This window comes from Numida meleagris, chromosome 1, assembly GCF_002078875.1.
Source record: "Numida meleagris isolate 19003 breed g44 Domestic line chromosome 1, NumMel1.0, whole genome shotgun sequence".
NCBI classification, from domain to species: domain Eukaryota; kingdom Metazoa; phylum Chordata; class Aves; order Galliformes; family Numididae; genus Numida; species Numida meleagris.
Window position 1 is genome coordinate 50,114,096 of NC_034409.1, and position 20,463 is coordinate 50,134,558.

At 52.0% G+C, this 20,463-nt stretch overlaps 4 protein-coding genes across 4 annotated transcripts; 1 reads left to right on the plus strand and 3 right to left on the minus strand.

Annotated features, from left to right (window-relative positions):
* SMDT1 (single-pass membrane protein with aspartate rich tail 1) lies at positions 80–1,571 on the minus strand. Its single transcript, XM_021383145.1, has 3 exons — positions 1,368–1,571; positions 852–992; positions 80–381 (listed from the first exon to the last, which is right to left on the minus strand). Exons 1-2 carry the CDS (start codon positions 1,512–1,514, stop codon positions 855–857), a joined length of 285 nt encoding a protein of 94 aa, XP_021238820.1. The 5' UTR covers positions 1,515–1,571; the 3' UTR covers positions 80–381; positions 852–854.
* Positions 1,681–6,957, minus strand: FAM109B (family with sequence similarity 109 member B). The gene is made up of 2 exons (XM_021382928.1): positions 6,866–6,957; positions 1,681–6,325 (listed from the first exon to the last, which is right to left on the minus strand). Exon 2 carries the CDS (start codon positions 5,865–5,867, stop codon positions 5,112–5,114), a length of 756 nt encoding a protein of 251 aa, XP_021238603.1. The 5' UTR covers positions 5,868–6,325; positions 6,866–6,957; the 3' UTR covers positions 1,681–5,111.
* NAGA (alpha-N-acetylgalactosaminidase) lies at positions 6,979–11,308 on the plus strand. Its single transcript, XM_021382697.1, has 8 exons — positions 6,979–7,215; positions 7,422–7,596; positions 7,693–7,870; positions 8,022–8,116; positions 8,750–8,911; positions 9,208–9,405; positions 9,506–9,649; positions 10,004–11,308. Exons 1-8 carry the CDS (start codon positions 7,055–7,057, stop codon positions 10,166–10,168), a joined length of 1,278 nt encoding a protein of 425 aa, XP_021238372.1. The 5' UTR covers positions 6,979–7,054; the 3' UTR covers positions 10,169–11,308.
* WBP2NL (WBP2 N-terminal like) lies at positions 11,831–20,432 on the minus strand. Its single transcript, XM_021382816.1, has 8 exons — positions 20,281–20,432; positions 18,099–18,207; positions 17,428–17,563; positions 16,515–16,607; positions 15,479–15,760; positions 14,942–15,061; positions 14,500–14,576; positions 11,831–13,652 (listed from the first exon to the last, which is right to left on the minus strand). The coding sequence occupies exons 1-8, from the start codon at positions 20,337–20,339 to the stop codon at positions 13,605–13,607; spliced, it is 924 nt and encodes a 307-aa protein (XP_021238491.1). The 5' UTR covers positions 20,340–20,432; the 3' UTR covers positions 11,831–13,604.

Sequence of the window (20,463 nt, forward strand, 5' to 3'; positions counted from 1 at the left end):
CCTCCTCACTGGAACGGACTTATGGAGGTTAAGAGAGTAGTACCAAGTCATAGCCAATAATCTATAAAAACACACACAAAAAAGTCAAATCTCTTGTTCTTTAATTGTTTCCTATATTGCTAATATAGGGAATCCCAAGCAGTTCTTTATGAGGTTGGAGTGTGTGTGTGTGTGTGTGTACGTGCAAGGATGCAGAGCTTATGAAGCGCTTCTTTCAACCCTGATCTGTAGATTTTTCTTATACATACAAGTGCACGACATTCACTGGCAAAGGGGATGCAGTGCCTCCCCTTCCCCTTCAGGAAGGACAAAACATAGATGGCAGATGCTGGCACCATGTCTGTCAATGGTTTCCTCCCTTCCGTTCTTCCAATTACAGTTCTGCAAACAGTAAAAAGACATTACTCTTCAGATATATGCCACACCAATCTGCAGCCATACTCCTACCCCCAAACTAGGCAAGGTGGGAGTTTGCAAAAAACAGGTTTCTAACGAGCCACTGAGATCTTTGCAAACTTGTTTTTAGCTGCATGCTGCGCACATGACTATAATACAACACTGCTGGATATAAAGAAATAACACCCAAACTAAAATCCTATACACCGGGACAAACCAGATGGAATCGCATCAAATGAAGGAAAGTACGTACACCTGACCTACTCGTGTATAGAAGAACCAAAAAGCTCACAGCCAGAGGCAGCGCAGCTGCACATGTCCACATCTTTACCCACAGCTGTTGGTTCACACACAGCGGCCGCCGCCTGTGCTTCCTATGGGACCGTCTCCCAGCACCACAGCAAACAGAAGCACCAACAGCGGCACTGCCGGAGATGGTCACGCCATTCCCGTACCCTTTAGTCATCGTCGTCGTCATCCTCTGGGACAAAAATGTCGTGTTCTTCCAGCAGGGCTGCAAAGTTCTTACTGATCTGCGTCCCGACGTACAGGAACGGGATCACAACGCTGAACACTCTGAGGAGGCCAAAGGGCGTCTACAAGGATCCAACCAAGAAAGGATGCATTTTCTCAGCCAGTGTCACACTGGATGAACTTTCGCACCCCTGTGGGAGCTCCGGGCCAGGCTCAGCCGCGGGGAGGAAGGCCCAGCAGGGGACAGCGGCGTTTCACCCCACCGCGAAGGGCCCAGCAGCGGTGAGCGCTGCGAGCTCACCTCCCCGTTACCGGCCGGCGCGGAGGGTCCGGAGGGTCCGGAGGCTCCGCTCCCGGTCCCACCCCGCTCGCAGCCGCGCCGCTCATTGGCCTTAGCTTGCCACTCAACCCTCTGACCCCACCCACAGCGGGACCTCCGACCCTGATTGGCCACGGCTGGACCTACGACGCCCCCGCCGCTCTCGCCCCTCGCTTACCTTAACCGGCTTAGGCAAAATGGCGCCGCTTCGGGTGACTGTGGCGCTCCGGGACGGCACCAGCGGCGCGGCTGGAGCCTGGCGCAGCCTTCCGCCCCGCGCCCGCCCCGCGCCTGCCACCAGGAGCCTCCCGCCCACCGCTGCCATCGTCCCTCGCTGTCAGGGCCGGGCCGGGTCTAGCGGCTCTCGCGAGATTCGAGGGGAGGGCGGGAGGCGGCACCGCGCATGCGTGGCCGCGGCTCCCCAGGTCCCAGCCCTCAGGCGAGAGGGAGCGGCCGGTGCCTGGTAGGGGAGTGTTCGTAGTCACACGGAATTACGAATACTAAATTATTTATTCAGCCAGATAGCATAAAATACAAACGGTAACTGAAATGTATAATAACACACACAAGTTCTGCATGTAAAAAAAGGCTCACGCAACCTTGCCCCTTAGAAAGAAGAACACGGTATATAGTTAAAATAGAAGCACCTCAAGAGAGGGGTGTTTGGGCGAACCGCCTGTAGTGTTACCTGTGGGCTGCGAGGTGACACTGGGGCTCCACAGGGACCCCGGCGCCTATCAGCCGGGGTTTCTCTCAGGTTCCTGCGCTGAGCCAGCCCCTTTCTACAAACACAGTGACTGTGGTACCGCGAGGTGTTTGGCCATCCCAAACCATAGCGCACACCAGCTGGCTGCTGGTGGCCACTGCGAGACAGGGATCAGCCTTATCTCTGGGGCCTGGCTTCAGAGCAAAGAGAAAGCATCACAGTGGCTGTCGTATAAAGCATAAATGTGCACACAGAAATATGTTGTGGGCCTGAGCTGAAATCCTGTCTCCAGAAAGCTGCAAGGATTGTACGCATGTTTTGTTTGACAGGCTGGGCTCCGTTCTTGACAAAGCGTACCAAAGCCGTGTCAGAATCACAACCTCGCTCCCGCTTTTGGCCTTCAAATTACTTTAAATTCAAGCATTCACATTCAAGCTTTTTTTTTCCCATCGCTTTTGCAATATTACTTAAAGGAAAGCCCTCAGAAGTCCCTTCAGGACTTTAAGAAGAGCAGCCATGCAGCTTTAAAACACTCTGTCTCCCTTTGCTAAGGATCCTTCTGGCCACACATTTTCTATTTTCAAAAAATAATAAGAGGAGGTGGGAAGCTCTTTTTAGCCCCGAAAGGGCAGTCCCTGCTCTGCAATGGGGCTGAGAGGTAGCCCTGACCAAGCGCATCCCGAAACACTTTTGGATGATCCCTAACAAATGGCTGTTGGGCCACACACAGATATTTGGCATGATTCTGTTGTTTTCTTCTCAGTGCTGCAGAATAAAACGGCATTATACCAAATGCAGTCAGACAGGAAGGAGAACCCGTCTCCTCATTTGCAGGATTTAGGATTTAGCTGGAATATGTGCTAAAGCAAAGCCAGGTAGTGTGGAAATTGTCTGGTTTGAATGGGGCAGATTAGGCATTAAATATAAGCTCCTTAGGAGTGTTACTGGCGCAATCCTGGCTCATTAAAATTAACTAAGCTTCTTAAAAGTGAAACTGCCTGTATATGAATAATGCTGTTTCTGGTCCAGTTCTGACTGAACTGGCTTTGTTCATCTATTTTCTCTTTCAATTTTCTCCTGATTCTTGAGTCTCATGTAGGGACTCCCAGTACATTTTGATTTCTTTTGGAAGGTAAATCTTTGCCATCCAACTGCCTTATGTGAGTCTGAGACATTGAGAACATTCTCTCTGTACTGCATTAAAAAAGAAAGAAAGAGGCAATTTATATCTGACCCAGCCCTAAAATCCCACAATGGGGAGGTAGCACCATTCCTGATGCTGTTGTTGGGAATCCCAATGACTCCTGATAGGACTCAGACCCACTCCTGGCCCTCCTGCTCCTGTTCTCTCCTTACTGTTTTCCCTTAAAAAGCAAAACAACAACAAAATCCTCCCAACCTTTAAGTTCTCTGCTATGGAAAAATGCAGACAAGAACTAGATAGAGGTTATTGGATTGCACCATTTGTATGTAGAGGTTACATTCCCACTGTAGAAGTCAGAGACCTGATTTAAGGTCTGATTTATGCTAACACACCATAGCTAGGCAGGAAGATTGTCATCCAAAACTACCAGAGATATTTTCAAAGGCACCAAAAGTTAATGGAAGCCATTTGATTTATGCCTCTGACAACCTCTAGTGGTTATAGCAGAGTGTAAGGCAGAGCACATTCAGCTCCAGAAAGGTAAACAGGTACCCACGAAATGGCACGGCACAGCCTGCTGCTTCCCTAGCATCACTCCTTTACAGAACTGGGCAATAAAAACAGGCTTAATGCTGTAAGAAAAGAGGGGAAACACAAGGTTGTTTTGTGCGTTTTTCTGCTTTGAAAAGCAGCCCTCGCCAAGAGGACGAGGAAGGAGATTTATAAACACGCTCTACAGGGGGTTCTAGTCCTTGGGCTGCTGTGCTCAGTACCGCGTACCGTACCTTCGGCTTTGGTTAAGGGTTCTGACCTAGCAGGTAAGTATACAGGATGTGCTCCTGCAGTCAGTCCCACATGCTGACACAGAGCTGGAGGGAAGTCCCGGCAGGACAGGATCTGGCTTTGGTAGGAGATGATATGGCTATTAGAGCAAGGCAAGTCCAAACACTGCTGGCACATGGGGCTGGGAAACCACTCTAACTCACTCCTTTGCCTCTGGTGTTCCTAGGGCTAGCCACTCCTCAGGAGCATGCTGATGTCCTTCCTCTCCTCCAACTGTGTGGCTCTGCCCAGCTCCCCTCACAGTGCCTCAAATACATCATCATGATCACATCAGAAAAGGCCTCGCACAAGCGCAGCTCTGCACTCTGTCTCCAGCATCTGACTAGCTGCCAGAGCCCTATATGGCACTTTCTGTGGTCTGTGCAGAGGCTGATAAATTCACACCATGAAGGCAGGCAGCCTTTAGCATTCCTCTTTTTTAACAGGGCAGACTTGAGCCAGAGGAATGCACGGGCTTGGCTACTGCTAGGTACTCAAAGTCTTGAGGAGCTTGTGATCCTTGCTGTTCTTCAGACCAAAGCCCAGGTTTCCTTCTGCCCTCCCCATAAGCCTTGCTTTACAGACACTCCAAGGGATGCAGCAGGGAGGAGGCATTAGGGCAGATGAAAGTTAAAAAAATGATGATGTTTGTGAATACAGCTGTGCTATGGCTTGGTACACTGCCCTGTTCCCCACCCTGCTGGGGAGGCTGCTCATGGGGCTCCGCAGAGCTCTGGCACCTAACCAGAAGCCCCGGGTAGTGTAGCCTGTGCTGGCAGCATGGTCAGATCAAGCAGGCACCCATCATGATGAGCCATGGCTCTTGGGCCAGCCAAAGCCATGGCATCTTGGATGTGTCCTCATAAAGCTCATGTGCAGCTAACCAGGAATAAAGCTGTAGGTGCCCTGGGGCCAGCAGCCCATTGGAGGCATTTCACAAGAGTTAATCTTTTCCGCAGCCAAAGAGCAAAGGCAGAAGGACTTCAGCACAACACCACAGACAATAATAAATGCTGACCTGTGCAAACTTTCACACTGAGAAACAAAACCAAAGTGGGTGATGAAATGCCCAGAGCATCCACCACGTAAGGACAGCAGGGCACTGAGCTCGGCCATATCCATGGAAAGAGGATGAGGCCCATTGGTATGGTGAGTCCTGGGGAGCAACACAGGCCCTCCTCCACGGAAGCAGCCGGTGAAGGAAGGGGCAAGCAGCGTGCCTCGCTCCGCTCTGGCTCTGTGTCCCCACCTCATGGGTGTCCCCTCTTCTGCCTCTCCTGCCACTCCTGCCTCAGCACCGCGATCTCTTGCCCGTACCAGTGGTGCAGCTTGGCAAAGCAGGCTGTCTCTGGCGACACTGGGCTCTCCTGCAAGGCGGGCACTGAGGACCCTGTGGCTGAGCGTCGGCGCGGAGGCAGGGGTGGGGGCTTTGTGTGCCCCCCATCACGGTCAGGGCCGCTGCCCCACGTGGAATACCCATTCTCCAGGACATGCGGTTTCTCCTGGACAGGTGGCAGGGCAGGGTTGGAGAGGTGACGCTTCCTACCCGAGGAGGACCTCCGTGGTGACTTGCGGCACGCAGCCAAGTTGGTGCAGGCCTCCTCCAGCTGCTTCTCCAGCTCCCGCACCACCAGCCGCATGTAGTCAAAGCTGGCCCGTGAGAGTGCCTTCACCCAGGCCTCCATGGCGGCTTGCCCGTCGGCCACCAGCACGTAGGCCTTGGCACCGGCATCGTCGAAGCGGATGGCAAAGGCAAATTCCTCGGCAGCCTCACAGAGCTCCACGGTGCAGCCCTCCAGCACCACCAGCCCCACGGGCTCCCGGCTCTCCCGCTCCTCAAAGTAGAAGAGGAGGTTGCCCTTGAGGACGAACCATCGGCGCTGGTAGGAGGTGCCATGGTGGCCGTGGTGGTGGTGCCGCTCCACACGCTTGCGCAGGAAGCCGGCGTGGTCGGTGGGCGAGTCACAGGTGGCGTAGTGGGCCACGCTCCGCTCATTCAGCTTCATGGCCACAGAGAAGCGGTCAGCTCAGCGCTGCGTGTTGTCCATCCAACAGGTACAGCAGCTGCAGGGACGGCCTCCAGGCCCACCACCGCAGCACTGCCTCCTCCAGAGACGCTGCTTTATTCCTTCCTCTGCCAGTGACCTACTTTGCAGGTTTTTTATGGAGTGCATTGAAGAAATGGTGAGCACTTATCTTGCTTTCTCCTCTGTTGTAGGGAACGGGGAAAGGGGCATTTTCAGACGCTCTGGGACCTCCGTTTGAGCACCCTCTCCACATCTACATCCAGGACTGTGCAGCCCCACCAGCCATCCCACAGCATCGCTGTCACCCAGCGCTGTATTTAGCGCTGCCCTAAGCCATGGTGGCTTGGTGGATCAGACTGTGGCCCCTCGATGTCTTCCTTGTGATGGCTGCTTTCTTGATGAGTGCCTCTGGAGCTCCACTGCGCCGAGCTCCATACCTGTTCCGAGGAAAGGCAGGGGAGAGGTCATCAAACACTGGAGCAAAAGCAAGGAACTGCAGGGGAACTGTGAGAGCAAATTGCTGCATGCTTTTCACTGCTGAATGTTGGAGCAGACGGGAGAAGCAAAGCCCAGGACACTTGCATGGGCTCCAGTGCCAAGCCCAGTCCCAGCTCAGGACCTCGCACTGCCTGCAGATGCGGCTGAGTGCTGATTTTCTCCTGCGACACGAACACAGTCAGCCCCACAGGCTGATTCTGCAACTCCTCCTGGCTCCTGCAGGTTCGCTTTGGTTTTAGTTGAAAAAAAGAAAGCGCCTTCACAAAGCACGGCCTGCATGGCCGCTGTGGGCGACTCGGCGAGCAGAGCTCAGCTCGGCTTTTGGGCGTGCGGCTGTGGAACGCTTCACAGGAGCGGCCCCCTCCTCGCACAACGCTCCCCACTGCTCAGACCCTTTCCCGGACCCCTCCCCTCCCTCTATGCCCGCTGCAGGGCTGAGGCACGGGGACTCCGCCCCGGCTCGGCCCGTCCCGGCTCACCTCCAGCCTTTCCTCCGCGGCGGCGCTCCCGGCGCCGGGCAGCGGGGCGGGCGCCGCTCCCCCCGCTGCGCTCGGGGGCCGGGCCGCGTCGGGCGGGAGGCGGAGCGGACGGTCAGGTGATGCGGTGTCATGTGAGAGGGCCGGGCCGAGGTAGGCGCTCGGCGTGCCCCGGCTGAGGCTGCAGCGGGAATGGGGGTCGTGGCGGTTGTCGCGGTCCTGGCTGTGGTGCAAGCGCTGCCCGCCCGCGGGTTGGAGAACGGGCTGGCGCGCACCCCGCCCATGGGCTGGTTAGCCTGGGAGCGGTTCCGCTGCAACGTGGACTGCCGGGAGGATCCCCGCCAGTGCATCAGGTAACGGAGCGCCGTACCAGGGGTTTGGATACCCCGCTGCTGCTGGAGGTCCCCAGAGATGAAGGCTGCAGACAGGGTGTGCAGGGTGTCGAGGTGTTGTTTCCCCAAGGACGCGTGGCCGAGGTCACTGTGTGGGGACTGCCAGAGCCGGCCCCTAGGGCACCGCGGTGGCAGGGGTTCCACTGGTCACGTCTCCTGTCCTACAGTGAGATGCTCTTCATGGAGATGGCGGACCGGCTAGCGGAGGACGGCTGGCGGGAGCTGGGCTACAAGTACGTCAATATCGATGACTGCTGGGCCGCCAAGCAGCGTGACGCTGAGGGGCAGCTGGTGCCTGACCCTGAGAGGTTCCCCCGGGGCATTAAGGCCTTGGCTGACTACGTGAGTGACATCCACATCCCTGCCTCGCTGCAGTGGATGGAGCTCGGTCTCTGGTAAGCACCTGGGACCCCCTTGTCCCCATCTCTCTCTTCATAGGTCCATGCCCGAGGCTTGAAGCTGGGCATTTATGGTGACCTGGGCACTCTCACCTGCGGGGGATACCCGGGCACTACGCTGGACCGTGTGGAGCAGGATGCACAAACCTTTGCTGAGTGGGGCGTGGACATGCTGAAGCTAGATGGGTGCTACTCATCAGGGAAGGAGCAGGCACAGGGTAACAGCTGTGTTGTTGGCTGGCAGTTGTCCACTCGCTGCTTGGCTCAGACTGGCTGCCCATCTGCTGGACGCTTGGCTTCACTTCCTCCCTCACATCTCTTCTTCTGGTCATCTATCTCCTTCACCAATGTGCTTCTTCTCTCCTGAAGGCTACCCAGAAATGGCAAGGGCCTTGAACGCCACTGGCCGCCCCATCGTCTACTCCTGCAGCTGGCCGGCCTACCAGGGGGGGCTGCCTCCCAAGGTGAGCGCTGTCCCGCTCGTTGTCCAGCCTGTGTGCTACATCCCTCTTACTGCTCTGCTTCTGGTGGGACAGGGCTTTAGATGCCAGGAGGGGACATAGCCTCCTGCCAGGCATCCCTGGCCATTCGGGGTTCCTGACACAGCTGGCTGATGGGAGTTTGGAGGAGGCCGCGGGACATGCTCAGCTTGTGTGGCATTGATCCCGACAGCCTGTTCTGCTAAGACTGGTCCTGTCTGGCTTAAATGCTTGAAATGACACTTCTGGTCCTCCCCAGTGGCTGTTCCTCCTTGTAATGCTTTTTAAGAGCTGAGTGCATTGGCTTTTTATCCCCTTGCACTTTCTGAATCAATCCCAAGCTGCTCTTGTTCCCTTCTTGCAGCTGATCCTATAGCCTCTGTGGTTGTTTTGCCAGATGTTCTGTCATACCGGAATGAGTCCAGTTGTATTGGGATATGACTCTGTCCTCCTTAATCACATGATGTTGCCATTCTCCAGATCCTTCTGGCTTGCAAATGCTGACTAGATGCTGCAGCTCTGAACCAGTCCTCCCACCCCTTCTCCCTACCTCCACCCATGGTGTCCTCTGCCCCCACAAACAGGCTCTATCCCTTCTGACTCTGTGCTCCTCTCTAGGTGAACTACACCCTCCTGGGCAAGATCTGCAACTTGTGGCGGAACTACGACGACATCCAGGACTCATGGGACAGTGTGCTTTCCATCGTGGACTGGTTCTTTGCAAACCAGGATGTGCTGCAGCCAGCGGCCGGCCCTGGCCACTGGAATGACCCAGACATGGTATTGCAATGCAACCATCACCCCCTGCCTATGCTTGTCCTGTAGTGCGGGTGTCCTTGTCCTTCACGCGCACAGACTGAGTGGAAGGTAGTGATGAATCGAAGGGTATCAGCAGGTGCTTTTGAGTGTGTGCCAATTGCTTAGTGCCAAGCAGAGATGGATGTCCTGTAGGGAAGCAGTCGCACTTGTGAAGCTTGCCATGCTTGCTCCCGCCTTGCAGACTGCAGCATCACCAGGCAGGACACGCAGACATGCTTCTCACCCTTTTCACCACCTTTTCCCCCTCCCCCCTGCAGCTCATCATTGGGAACTTCGGCCTCAGCTACGAGCAGTCACGCTCCCAAATGGCCTTGTGGACCATCATGGCCGCTCCACTCCTCATGTCCACCGACCTGCGCACTATCTTGCCAAGTGCCAAGGAGATCCTGCAGAACCGCCTGATGATCCAGATCAACCAGGACCCCCTGGGAATCCAGGGGCGCAGGATCATCAAGGTTAGGGGGAAGGCGTACATGTTTGGGAGGGCATATGCAGAGGAACATGAGGAGAGTCGTGGGCACTGGGCTCTGTCTCACCTTCCTGTCCTCACCGTAGGAGAAATTCCACATTGAGGTGTTCCTGCGCCCGCTGTCACAGGCCGCCAGTGCCCTGGTCTTCTTCAGCCGCAGGACAGACATGCCATTCCGCTACACCACCAGCCTGGCCAAGCTTGGCTTCCCTGAGAGGGCTGTGTATGAGGTGAGCCCTGAGGGGACCCTGTGCCTGCACCCCTCCTTCCAGCTCCCTACTGCTGGAAGGCACCACTGCATTTTGGGGAGGTTGCGCCAGGGGAGGTTCAGGTTGGATATTAGGAAAAATTTCTTCTCAGAGTGGTGATGCATTGGAACAGGCTGCCCAGGGAGGTGGTGCAGTCAGGGTCCCTGGACGCGTTCAGGAAACGTGTACGTGGCACTGGGGGACATGGTCAGTGGGCATGGTGTGATGGGTTGGTGGTTGGATCTCAGCAGTCTTTTCCAACCTATGACCTGACCGCAGCAGGACCTCAAGGTGAAGGTCTGTACCATTTTGGCAGCCACCTGCTGTCTCTTCCAGGTGCAAGACGTGTACAGTGGGAAGATCATCGGCGGCCTGAAGACAGGAGACAACTTCACAGTGGTTGTCAACCCCTCAGGGGTGGTGATGTGGTACCTCTGCCCTAAAGCGCTTCTCATCCAGCAGCAAGCCCCCAGGGGGGCCTCCCACCTGCCCCTTCTGTGAGGTGCTCAGCCCAGGGCCGTTGAGAGCCCTGGGACACATCTCAGCACTGCTCAGGTGCCTTCTTTTGGTGTGGCTGGGGGAGGACGTGCAGCTTGCTCCTCTGGCACCACCTGATGATTTCTACTCGTTCCATATGAAGCAGGACTTCTTGTTACTCCCTCCCGAGGGTATGCAAAGCACTCTGAGGTCCTCCTGTGGAAGAGGAGTGTCCCCAGTGACCATCCTCCAGGACCAGATATAGTCACCTTTTTTCCTTTGCTTGGCTTAGAACAAAGGGCTGTCCACGGGGCTGCACCCCTCTTCCCAGGCACCATCCCCAGACTGGGAGCTCCTGGGGCCAGGCTGGCTCCGTCTGGCAGCAGGATCAGCAGGCAACACCATGACAGCCTAGTCTGCACACTGTGAAATAGAAACCTAAACAAAATGCGTGCCAGCACTGTATTGAAACTGCTCTCGTTACAGCAGAGCAAAACCTGAGTTGCCCATGCACAATCCCAGTAGTCTCGCTATGGTCTAACATGAAAAATTGCAGAGCCATAGCGTGTTGTGCACAAATGGTGTCTGGAAGATGCTGATGCTTGTTTTTGGTGGTCTCAAGTTAGGAGATGCTCATGGGTGCTGGCCTAGTTGCATCTCAGTCTTGCAAGGCTGAATACTCCAGCATTTCTCAGGGAAAGGCTCCTCCTTTGAAAGGCAGCCTGCACAAACAGGAGGAGCTCAGAGGGAGCCACAGAGGAGGGCCTCAGGTGGGCTGTGGCCTCCCTTGACCACCCCAAGAGGGGTGCAACACTCACCAAAACCATCCCTTCCAAGGACAGGGCAGCCCAGGGAGACCCACACAAGGTTAAGCCTCAAAGCAGGAAATCACCATATTTTGAATTAGTGAGAAAAGGAACTTCCCCATTCTATTCTGATGACAAACGAGGGCTAGAAGCTCACTGCCCTTCTTAGAGGACCACGTGGCTGATTCCAGCCCCTTGCAGAGACTTTGTGGTGCAGCAGCAAGATGCTGAATATGATGCTTTGCAGCGCTAGAAAGAAATAACGTGTCTGTTTCATGTCTGTGCAGGAGCTGGCTTTGGTTTTGTGATTTTGACAATTTAACAAATAAAAGGGAAGCAGGGTGCTGGCTGTTTCAGATTTACTCATTTAATGTGGGATTTTAGGGTCAGTTCCTCAAAATACGACAAACTACACTGAGAAAAAAGCCTTGGCTTCCTGTTGGGCTGGGCTCACAGAGCGTAGGAGGGGGCTTCCTACACTGTGCTCAGTAAGGCACCGGCTTTCCTTGGCACAAGGGGAAACTCAGATGTCACAGTCTGTCCAGCAACCAGCTCCCATTTTCCTATGTGCTTATCCTGTACTAGAGAAAACAGCAACAGTGTTGTGCCTGCCCTAGGACACGATTATGAGCCAGTTATGGAGATCTGTTCTGGACAAGAACAATGCCATGCATCAGCTTTGCACCCTCCAAAGACGAGCTGAAGCCAATGCTTCTCCCCCACCTGATTACCTGGTTCCAGCTCCAGTGTAGCTGTGCAGCAGGGCAGGAGGGAAACTGGCCCACAACCTGAGAACACCCACAATGGTCCCCATTTGTTGCAGCCTCCTGGGCACCAGGCGAGATCGATGACAGTCAACACACAACAGTGAACAGGCAGCTACAGGTATCAACTCTTCTGTATTAAAGTGCAATTCAAAAGTTACAAACTTTTTAAAATACAGAGTGATTTGAACACCTCTAACTCAAACTTCAGAGGTGTTTTTAAAGAAGGAAAGTTACCTTCCCCCCCCATGCAGGGCTGCTTCAGGAATTTGAAGATTTAAGTCACACAAGCCTGACTTACAGGAAGGTCCCGACGCACACACAGGTTAAAAGAGCCCTTCCCCTTCAGTGTGAAGGTAGGAAGGCTGTGAAAAGAAGTACAGTTATCCCACATATAAAGGATCACAGGGGTCTCCACCAGACTAGAAGGGCTCTCACCAGAGCACGTTTAATGGCACTATGTCCTAAAGAGGAAGGAGAGGTTGTGGCTGAGCAGCCACAGCCTCTGCAAGAGACCCAAGCATTAGTAACACCACACTTGAGTGCTGCAGCCCTGAGCAACCAAATTCCACTTCAGCAGCACCTACTCTTGCTGCTCAGGCATAGGCATGCATGCCTTGACTGCAGTGGCCCAAAGAAGAGACAAAGGCCACTTCTCCTCATCATGCTAGCACAGTGGCACAAGCTTCCTCAGCAGAGGGAGCCAGTGCTGTGGGACCTGTCTCCTGACAAGGCCACTGCTGGGTTATCTTCCTAATGTAACACATTTTGCTCAGAGGCAGCAGCTTCCTGCTCAGCTCTTTACTCCATTACGCTTGAAGAATAGCCATCTGACACAGGATCACTGCATGGATACAGACCTGCTTCCTGGAGAGTGAAAGGAAGACCGATTTGTAAGCCTGAGCTTGACTCACTGCTCTGCAGCACACCTTTGTTTGCTGTTCTACTCCGGGTCTACAAAGGCAGGCTGATTTTACGGGGTCACTGCTTGCTTCTGGTTACATTTCTCACAGCCCTCTGCCAGCAGCATCAGATGACCAAGCATCTACAGCTGCATCTCACAGCAGAGGATGAGGAGACATCAGGCAGTGCAGGTCCTCCACCAGGGAGAGCAGCACCTGAGCACTTCCCTATTTTGCAAAGTTACAGTTAAATAGGAAAGGAGACAGAGAAATACTAGCAGAGGATCTGCTGTAACCGAACCAGGCGTGCCTGTGCCCAGAAACACCTCTGGCTATCAGGAGTGCAGTAGGATTGTCCCTTCCAGAGCTAGTGCTGAGCTGGGGTCCATCTCCAGCTCACTTACACCCCCAAATGCTTTAGTGTCTCTCAGGATGCAATTCCCAAGTGTGTCACCCCATGACCGTTAGTCTAGGACAGGAAAAGAACTGTGCTTCCGTCACAACACGGGATTTCCAGAATCCCATCTCACGCTGAGCTGTGGCACAACGTAAGGGAATTTAACACCGTTTCGGTTTATGCAAGGACATTTCATGGCTTTCTGTATTTTCTTCTTCAGTGGTGCTCCAGAAGAAGTTAGAAGTTTGGCATTCCAAGTAGTTCTACTCAAAGATGCCACAGCTTTTGTATTTTACTCATAGATTAGTGATGCGATCTACTGGTTTAAGAAGTCCATCTCTCTCCTCAAGCCAAAGGCAGAGCAAAAGGTTAGTGCTTCGACCCCATGCGATAAAGCAAAGAAGCAGGAAAGTGCTATTGTTCTGCCTTGTATTGCCAGCAACTTAATGTTTAAGGAGGGCAGGTGCTCAGCTGCCCAGCACTACACACATTGTATATACACAGACCTAGAGATACGCTAACCCGATGGGTAGTGACAGCCAAATTGTCTTCCAGGAGAGAGTGTGGGAGGCTGGCTGCAATTTCCGTCTGTTAGTTGTTCTTCTTATCTTCAGGAGGTGAATAAGGAGGTGGCTGATCCTGGAAGGAGATAGAATAGTCAAGAACCCTGCTTGCTTTATGAAGAGCTCTTCCCAGAAATTCTCAGGCTTGGCTTACAAGAAGTTACTGCCAGAGCTGGGTGCTGTTTTTTAAGCTGTCACTGCACCACATCATCCCTCTCCAGCATCAGTTAATGCTCCAGGATATGTGTTACCTCCCATATCATTTCCATTGAACACCCCCTCAAAAAAAGATAAGCTCTGTTTTAAATCCATATCTTCACTTCCAGGGCTTTATCTCTTTTGCTGCTTACACTGTGACCCAGAAGACAGCAAGCCCCTGGCCTAAGAGCAAGCTTCCCTGCTCCTCCAGTCTCCAGCCCAGCCCCACACGAGGCAGCTGAGGACGCAGGCAGACTGGCTGTCACACATCAGATGTGGCTACAGCACACCTACCGGCTGCCACTCACTGAACCGTGATGGACCTTCTTATCACCAGGCAGCCCAGACAAAAGCACAAGTGAGGAAACCCAAAGGCTATCATCCTTACATGACCTGTTCTTCTTTATCTCTTCCCCGTTCCAAGCATTACAGAAGCAGAGAGCTCTATTCTCTGTGCACATGCAACTATTTTACGCATGTAAGAATGAGACAAGCACTGAGCTGCCGCTGCTGGATGAATCTTAATGTCCTCCTCCCTTCCTGATGAAGGATTTAACAAATTTTCTTCATGGCACTGTCATCTATGCTTCCTCCCAGGAAAGCGCATACTTCCCATACTTTTTCAAAATTAAGGCACTCTAAATTTTACTAGCAAAGCAAAATTCTCTCTCTCTCAGTGATGGAAGAGGGAGCAGGCACACACAGACCACAGGCACAGTACTTACCATGGGCATGTAGACATTGTGTGGGTTAGCAGGGTTGTAATACGCACTGGAAGCAGCTTCCATGGCCTTACTGCTCCCTAGAAAGGAAAGAGAAGGAGCAAGCATAGGGCATGCCCATTTCTTATGCAGCCAAGCCAGCCCTGAACCTCCAGCCCAGGAAAGCACTTCGGAGGAGTCAACACATGTTTAAAGAGACAGGAGCTACCACAGCAAGCTAGTCTTGAATTCATAGCACTTCAGGAAGGCCGCAAACCAGCTAAAGCTGACCACAAGCTGTATAGCACAGAACTGAGTGCCTTGCAAGACCTGTTATCTCAAATAACAGATAAACATGACAGTTCCTGCAACAACAGCAGCTGAGTGCCCCCAGTGTCACCCACTGCCCCAACCCCCAAGCGCTCTTTTGCATTGTACCCTGGCAGTCCCCCAGGACTTGGCATACCTGAGTCCACCCAAGGTGTGGAAGCTGGTGGGGCTGAGGGTCCTGCAGGAGATGGCCCGGAGTAGGGGGGAGGAGGTATCACATTTGTGGCGTTCATGTTGGGGAGCGGTGGATAAATACCTGAAAGAAGATGATACCAGACTGATGCTTTGGACTATGGTGACAGTAGAGAGGGACAGCAAGCTCCCAGGCCCAGTTCTGGGCAAGAGGGAACATCAGTGAGGGAAGCCAGCAGGGATGGATGCAGGCAGCTGTGATTTTACATGTTGCTAATGCCTGTCACACCAGCAGGCAACAATTCTTTGTCAAGCAACAGCAGAGTTTACATACTGCATTTCCACCTCCTACCTCTTGTCTCCCGTTCAGTTGCTACTACAGAGACACACAGTCGTGACCAAGAGCATGACACCATGACAGATTTCGCAAGGACAAGGATCTCAGTGGAGAGGAAACAACAATAACCCTCATCACAGCATCAACATTTCTACAACTAACACCAAACAAACCCCAGCACTCATCATCACACCACTTCCATACCTGGATTCTGGGCATACGGATATCCCATGGGTGGTGGAGCAGGTCCGTAGGCATTCATTGGAGGTGGTGCATAAGGATAAGGACCATTTGGAGGTGGAGGAGGAGCATAGCCCCCCGGAGCAGGTGCATACCCTCCTGGGGCAGGTGCATAGCCACCTGGAGCAGGTGCATAGCCACCTGGAGCAGGTGCATAGCCACCTGGAGCAGGTGGGACAGGTCCATACCCTCCAGGTACAGGTGTGTATCCATAGCCAGGGGGCTGAAGAGGAACTCCACTGGAAGCTAAAGAGCACACATTTATTAAGTCAGACATCTTTTTGCTGTAACTGAATGTATAGAATAAAAGGAAAATAGTCCTGTTCACGTAGCCCCATTTTCCATCATCTAAATTCTAGAGATGCTCACTATACAGCCTCAGCAAAGTACTGTGCTTAAACAGGATTAAGCTGTAGTCTCCTTGCTGTAAATTCACAGGGTGCTAAAGGAAGCCAGCTGCAAAAATGCTATCAAGTAACAGCTCAAACACATGGCTCTCACAGCTGGAAGAAAGGACTGTTTTAAATAAGTACCAGCAGAGTGTTTTTTTAAACTTTCAAGATTGTATATCTTTTTTCCTTTCAAAAGTTCTAAATATAAAATCACATTTTAAAATTTATTTTTCCTTTCTGCAAATGTGGATTTGTTAAAGTCCCCATCTCACTCCACTGTTAGAGAACTGAGTTGAGGGAAAGTACAGGGATCAGTTTTTCCACCATCATATATTTCAATTTTTTTTCCCATGAGAAATCAGGTTCCATAGAAAAAGGTAGACCACCTCAGAAGCCAAACTCCAGAATGTTCTGAATGCAGAAAGCAAAATAAAGAAAAAGAATTGGAAAGAAAAACAGAAGTCCCCCTGGAAAAAAGAAAAAAAAGTAAAAATACAGTGCTGTGGAAGATGTACAGAGTACCCCACCCCAGGAACTTGAAAAGGAGCACCTCTCCCTAACTAGCTCAGTCAGCCATGGGGGAACTGCAGGCTCTGAAGATCTCTTACCACTAGAGGCAGCTTTGAACATCAGCTGGCCAAACTCAATGGCTCCTCCACTGTTAAAAGTCAGTTTAAATGTTCCCTGCCCTTCCCAGCCACCTAGGAGAGAGAATTAGTATTGAAACAGATTACCGACACCCTCAGTAGCAGTCAAAACAGTTAATGCTCCACTCATTTTTATTCTTCCTCATTTTAGAACTATTTTAAAGCCACTGTCTTAGAAAGACTTCAGCCTGAGAAAGCGGGCTTACGACAATCCAGACAACCCAGTCACAAAGCATTGCTAGGAACACGAACCAATAACACAAGCTCTTCAGATGCCATCAAAATACACAAAAACTAATTCCAAGGCTGAAGATGGAAAAAAATCTGAACTAGAAGCCTCGATTTGAATCCCTGCTTCCCTTCTGCAATTCTCCACGTCTAATCACGACTGTGTCTTTAAGTCTCAACACAGTTACATCAGCAAATTGGGAATAAAGCTAAATCAGTGACACACAGCAGCATTCTAGATGCATGCAAACACATCCAAGCTGCTAAGTGTCTGCTGGTCTCCAGAAAACACAAGTGGGTGCTAATTCTACCAGCATCAGTGACTGGCGATGTGGCCAATTGTCCACTCTTCCACGTCAAATACAGGAGAAAATGAGCACAGGCAGAAATCATGTAAACATGGCATCCACAGCAAGACAGAAGTGACAAGATTAAAACGCCATCCGGCAAAAGTGAGCTACTAGCTCTGGGGGACAGAAAGCAATGCTGAGGTTAAGGATGAGTAGACACAAGTTACATTAGCGTAGACATGTGAACTATGCTGCTGCAGCTACACCATCCATCAGTCCTGTGCACTAAGCACATTCAGCAGAAAAGGACTTGTGACACCTGGGAAGAGTTCCGTCTACAAAGCACAGGCACGTACCTCCTGCCTCAGCCTGAATCTGTCCTTTGATGTAATTAGCAGAGAAAATGGGCTGCTCAATAGAGCACCCTTTCACCAAATGAAACGGCATCATGAAAGACAGCATAGGATCCTTGCCCTTTGACACGAAGATCATCTGCAAGACAGGAAGGAACGCTCTGGAATTAGTTAATCAGGTATAAAGTGTGGTTATGGAGTTCTAGTTGAAGCAGCATCCAAAAAAGAGGATAACTTAACCTCTATTATCAGAACGTACTGTGTTGGTTCACAGCATTCAGGCAGTGGAATCCCAAACAGATCTGATGGCATGACTCACTCACCTGAATCATGCAGGTTCCAAAATAGCATACTGTTTACAGCACACAGAGACATTTAGTTTTATTTTCATTTTTAAGGATAAGTTGTGACAGTTTTCCAATAAAGTAATTATCTATTGATACATTATATTAAATCACAACATAGTGATTTTCAAGTAAGTATGCTCCTTTGCAGGTAATTAGGACCATGACATAGGCAAAGACTGTCCTATTTCCACCAGGCCTTCTCGTACCTAGGACCCGCAGTGGTTCCTCCCATAACAAAAATCACTTCTCCTGCCTCCAGCTACGTTTCTTGTCTAAAGCCTACAAGGCCCTCAGAGAAAGGGGAAACCCTGTTGGCATCAGACTTACCCTGTATGGGGTGAGATACAGCATTCCCTTCTTGGTGCCTTTGAAGGCTTCAGGCTTGCCCGTCACGTCACTGAAGGAGAGCTCCACATCTTTACACTGCTTGAGAATGCTACGGGAGGAAATCAGATCGGTTGGAGACAACCTCAGCTCTAACGCACAGACACCCATCAAACAAATCCTAAACATTATCCCAACATACTCAATTCTAACACGGGCCCTGCAGTTTTTCTTTTGGATACACTAGGTTGACTTGTGCAGAGTGGAAGAATTCATCCTCTCACCTTTGGCAAGCCTTGCTCCTCCTCCACAAAGGGAAACTTTAAATGACAGGAAGAGAAGCTGCCTCCAGAACCATCGGGCTAAAGGAATTACTCTCTCTGTATGGCAACAGCCTGAGCCTGGCAGGGCACAGAACAGGATGAGCTTTCTGATTTGTACCCATGGAGTCAAGGTATGACCTCACAGCAAACCCCTCTCCATGTCCACATCCAGGACTGCCCAGCAGAGGGGAAGACAGAACTGCCTGAATGCCGCACCTGCTGTGTGAGCTGAGGAAGTTGCTTCACAGTACCCTCACTGCTGACCCTACTTCACATGATTTAAGCAAGTATTTGTGATGAGGAGTGCTGTGCTAAGGAAAAAAAATTAAGAGACACGAATGTCAGCAATAAGGTTGTTACTGCTAGGTATCTATGGGAACATTAGCAGAGTCTGCTAGTAAAACCATGAGGGAACAAACAGATGAGAACTGCAAACTCTGGGGGTATGGAGGTGTCTGAAAAATTAAACATATTTTCAGGAAAATGGGAAGAATCATTTCGGGAAAGAGCATCACTGAACTGAGAGAGCAAACCCCAAACATAACACTTAGTAAGGAAAGCTGCAAAATAAACAGAAGAACCTTGGATGCCACAAGCTCGCAGCATGTTTCAGTAGGTGAAAAATCTGAGGTGTTTCTTTTGGTTCAAGGGCACAGAAAAAGGAAAAACAAAACCCTAACTCAATAATGGATCTAAAGTTATTTTACATATTCCTATCAGCACATCGGAGAAATCAGATGACATCAGGAAACTAGAAAATCGTTGGGAAGAACCAGCAGGGCCAGGGTATGTGAAAACAGCCAAGAGCACTGTACTTTCACACTGCATGCTCTTTAGGGAAGAGAAGACGTAACAGATATATCTGAAAAATTCTGCTACCCTAGAAGGAGGGCATGAAGAAGTCTAGCTTTAATGAGGGGGAAAAAAAAGCCCCAACAAAAAGTCTATGGGGACTTTACTGCTTAGCTCAGTGCAGATTTTCACACTGCCTGGGAGGGAAAGACACAGCAGAGAACTTTCTGTTTCCAACTTACAAAGGCGGAATATTCTCCCAAGTTAAGCAAAGCTATCTCCTTGACACTCAGAATCTTAGCAGAGTACTTCCCAAACCACATAATGCAGCAGAATTTCAGGTTCGTTTGCTTCACTGGGAAGAATTTATGTGGTCGCTTAATGCTTACTCCTGCCCAAGCACTCACATAAACAAATAGCAAGGCTGCCATCCGGGTGTGATTATGCTGCTGAGCTGGTTTGCACCCATTTGGGGCTGTCACGGGACAGCTGAGTGCCTGTGGCTGAACAGTGCCCGGCTTGGGCTCAGAGACCTGAGCTCCACAGGGCCTGGCTCCATGCGGGACCACCCAAAAATCAGACCATATATCTGAGAGCATTGATCAGAAGCCCCTTGTACCCTGGCAGCTCGGGGCTGTGCCCACCGCCCTCTGGAGCAGAACCTGTCCCTAACCCCCAGCTGCTCCTCCCCTGACGCAGCTCCATGCCGTTCCCTCGGGCCCTGTCGCTGTCACAGAGAACAGAGCTCAGCGCTGCCCCTCTGCTCCCTGTGAGGAGCTGCAGCCGCCACGAGGCCTCCCCTCAGCTCCTCTGCTCTGGACTGAGCAAACCCAAGGACCTCAGCCGTTCTCCCTACGCCTCACGCTCCAGGCCCTTCACCACCTCCATACGCCCCTTCGGACACCTCAAGCAGTCTTATAACGTCCTTTCACCCGAGCAGCACAGCGGGGCAGCCCTGCCTTGCCCTGCCCACCCACACTAAGGCGCTGCCCCAACTCCCCCAGAGCAGCCCAGCAGCACCCCGAGCCCTTCTCCCGCCCGTGGGCCCAGCACAGGGCTCCCCCCGGTACCTCTCGGCGTTGGGGACGACGACACCGCCCTCCGCCGAGTGGTGCCTGTTGAGCGCCATGAATGCCGCCTGATCCTCGTGTGACGTCACATCCGGCCGCTGCTTCAGCCGCCTGACCCCCGCGTGACGTCATATTCGGCCGCTGTGGGGAGGGGCGGGTTCGTTCGCTGATGGGGGTGGTCGG

What these genes read in the sequence shown, in the direction of transcription:
- SMDT1 (XM_021383145.1), bottom strand. Translation starts at nt 1,514, where the DNA reads ATGGCAGCGGTGGGCGGGAGGCTCCTGGTGGCAGGCGCGGGGCGGGCG. An exon ending in TTTTGCCTAAGCCGGTTAAG is followed by an intron (nt 993 to 1,367) that starts GTAAGCGAGGGG and finishes GGATCCTTGTAG; the next exon opens with ACGCCCTTTGGCCTCCTCAG.
- FAM109B (XM_021382928.1), bottom strand. Translation starts at nt 5,867, where the DNA reads ATGAAGCTGAATGAGCGGAGCGTGGCCCACTACGCCACCTGTGACTCG.
- NAGA (XM_021382697.1), top strand. Translation starts at nt 7,055, where the DNA reads ATGGGGGTCGTGGCGGTTGTCGCGGTCCTGGCTGTGGTGCAAGCGCTG. An exon ending in ACTGGAATGACCCAGACATG is followed by an intron (nt 8,912 to 9,207) that starts GTATTGCAATGC and finishes TCCCCCCTGCAG; the next exon opens with CTCATCATTGGGAACTTCGG. An exon ending in CTGAGAGGGCTGTGTATGAG is followed by an intron (nt 9,650 to 10,003) that starts GTGAGCCCTGAG and finishes TGTCTCTTCCAG; the next exon opens with GTGCAAGACGTGTACAGTGG.
- WBP2NL (XM_021382816.1), bottom strand. Translation starts at nt 20,339, where the DNA reads ATGGCGCTCAACAGGCACCACTCGGCGGAGGGCGGTGTCGTCGTCCCC. An exon ending in GTCGTCCCCAACGCCGAGAG is followed by an intron (nt 18,208 to 20,280) that starts GTACCGGGGGGA and finishes TTCCTCCCGTAG; the next exon opens with CATTCTCAAGCAGTGTAAAG. An exon ending in CACACCTTGGGTGGACTCAG is followed by an intron (nt 14,577 to 14,941) that starts GTATGCCAAGTC and finishes TTTCCTTTCTAG; the next exon opens with GGAGCAGTAAGGCCATGGAA.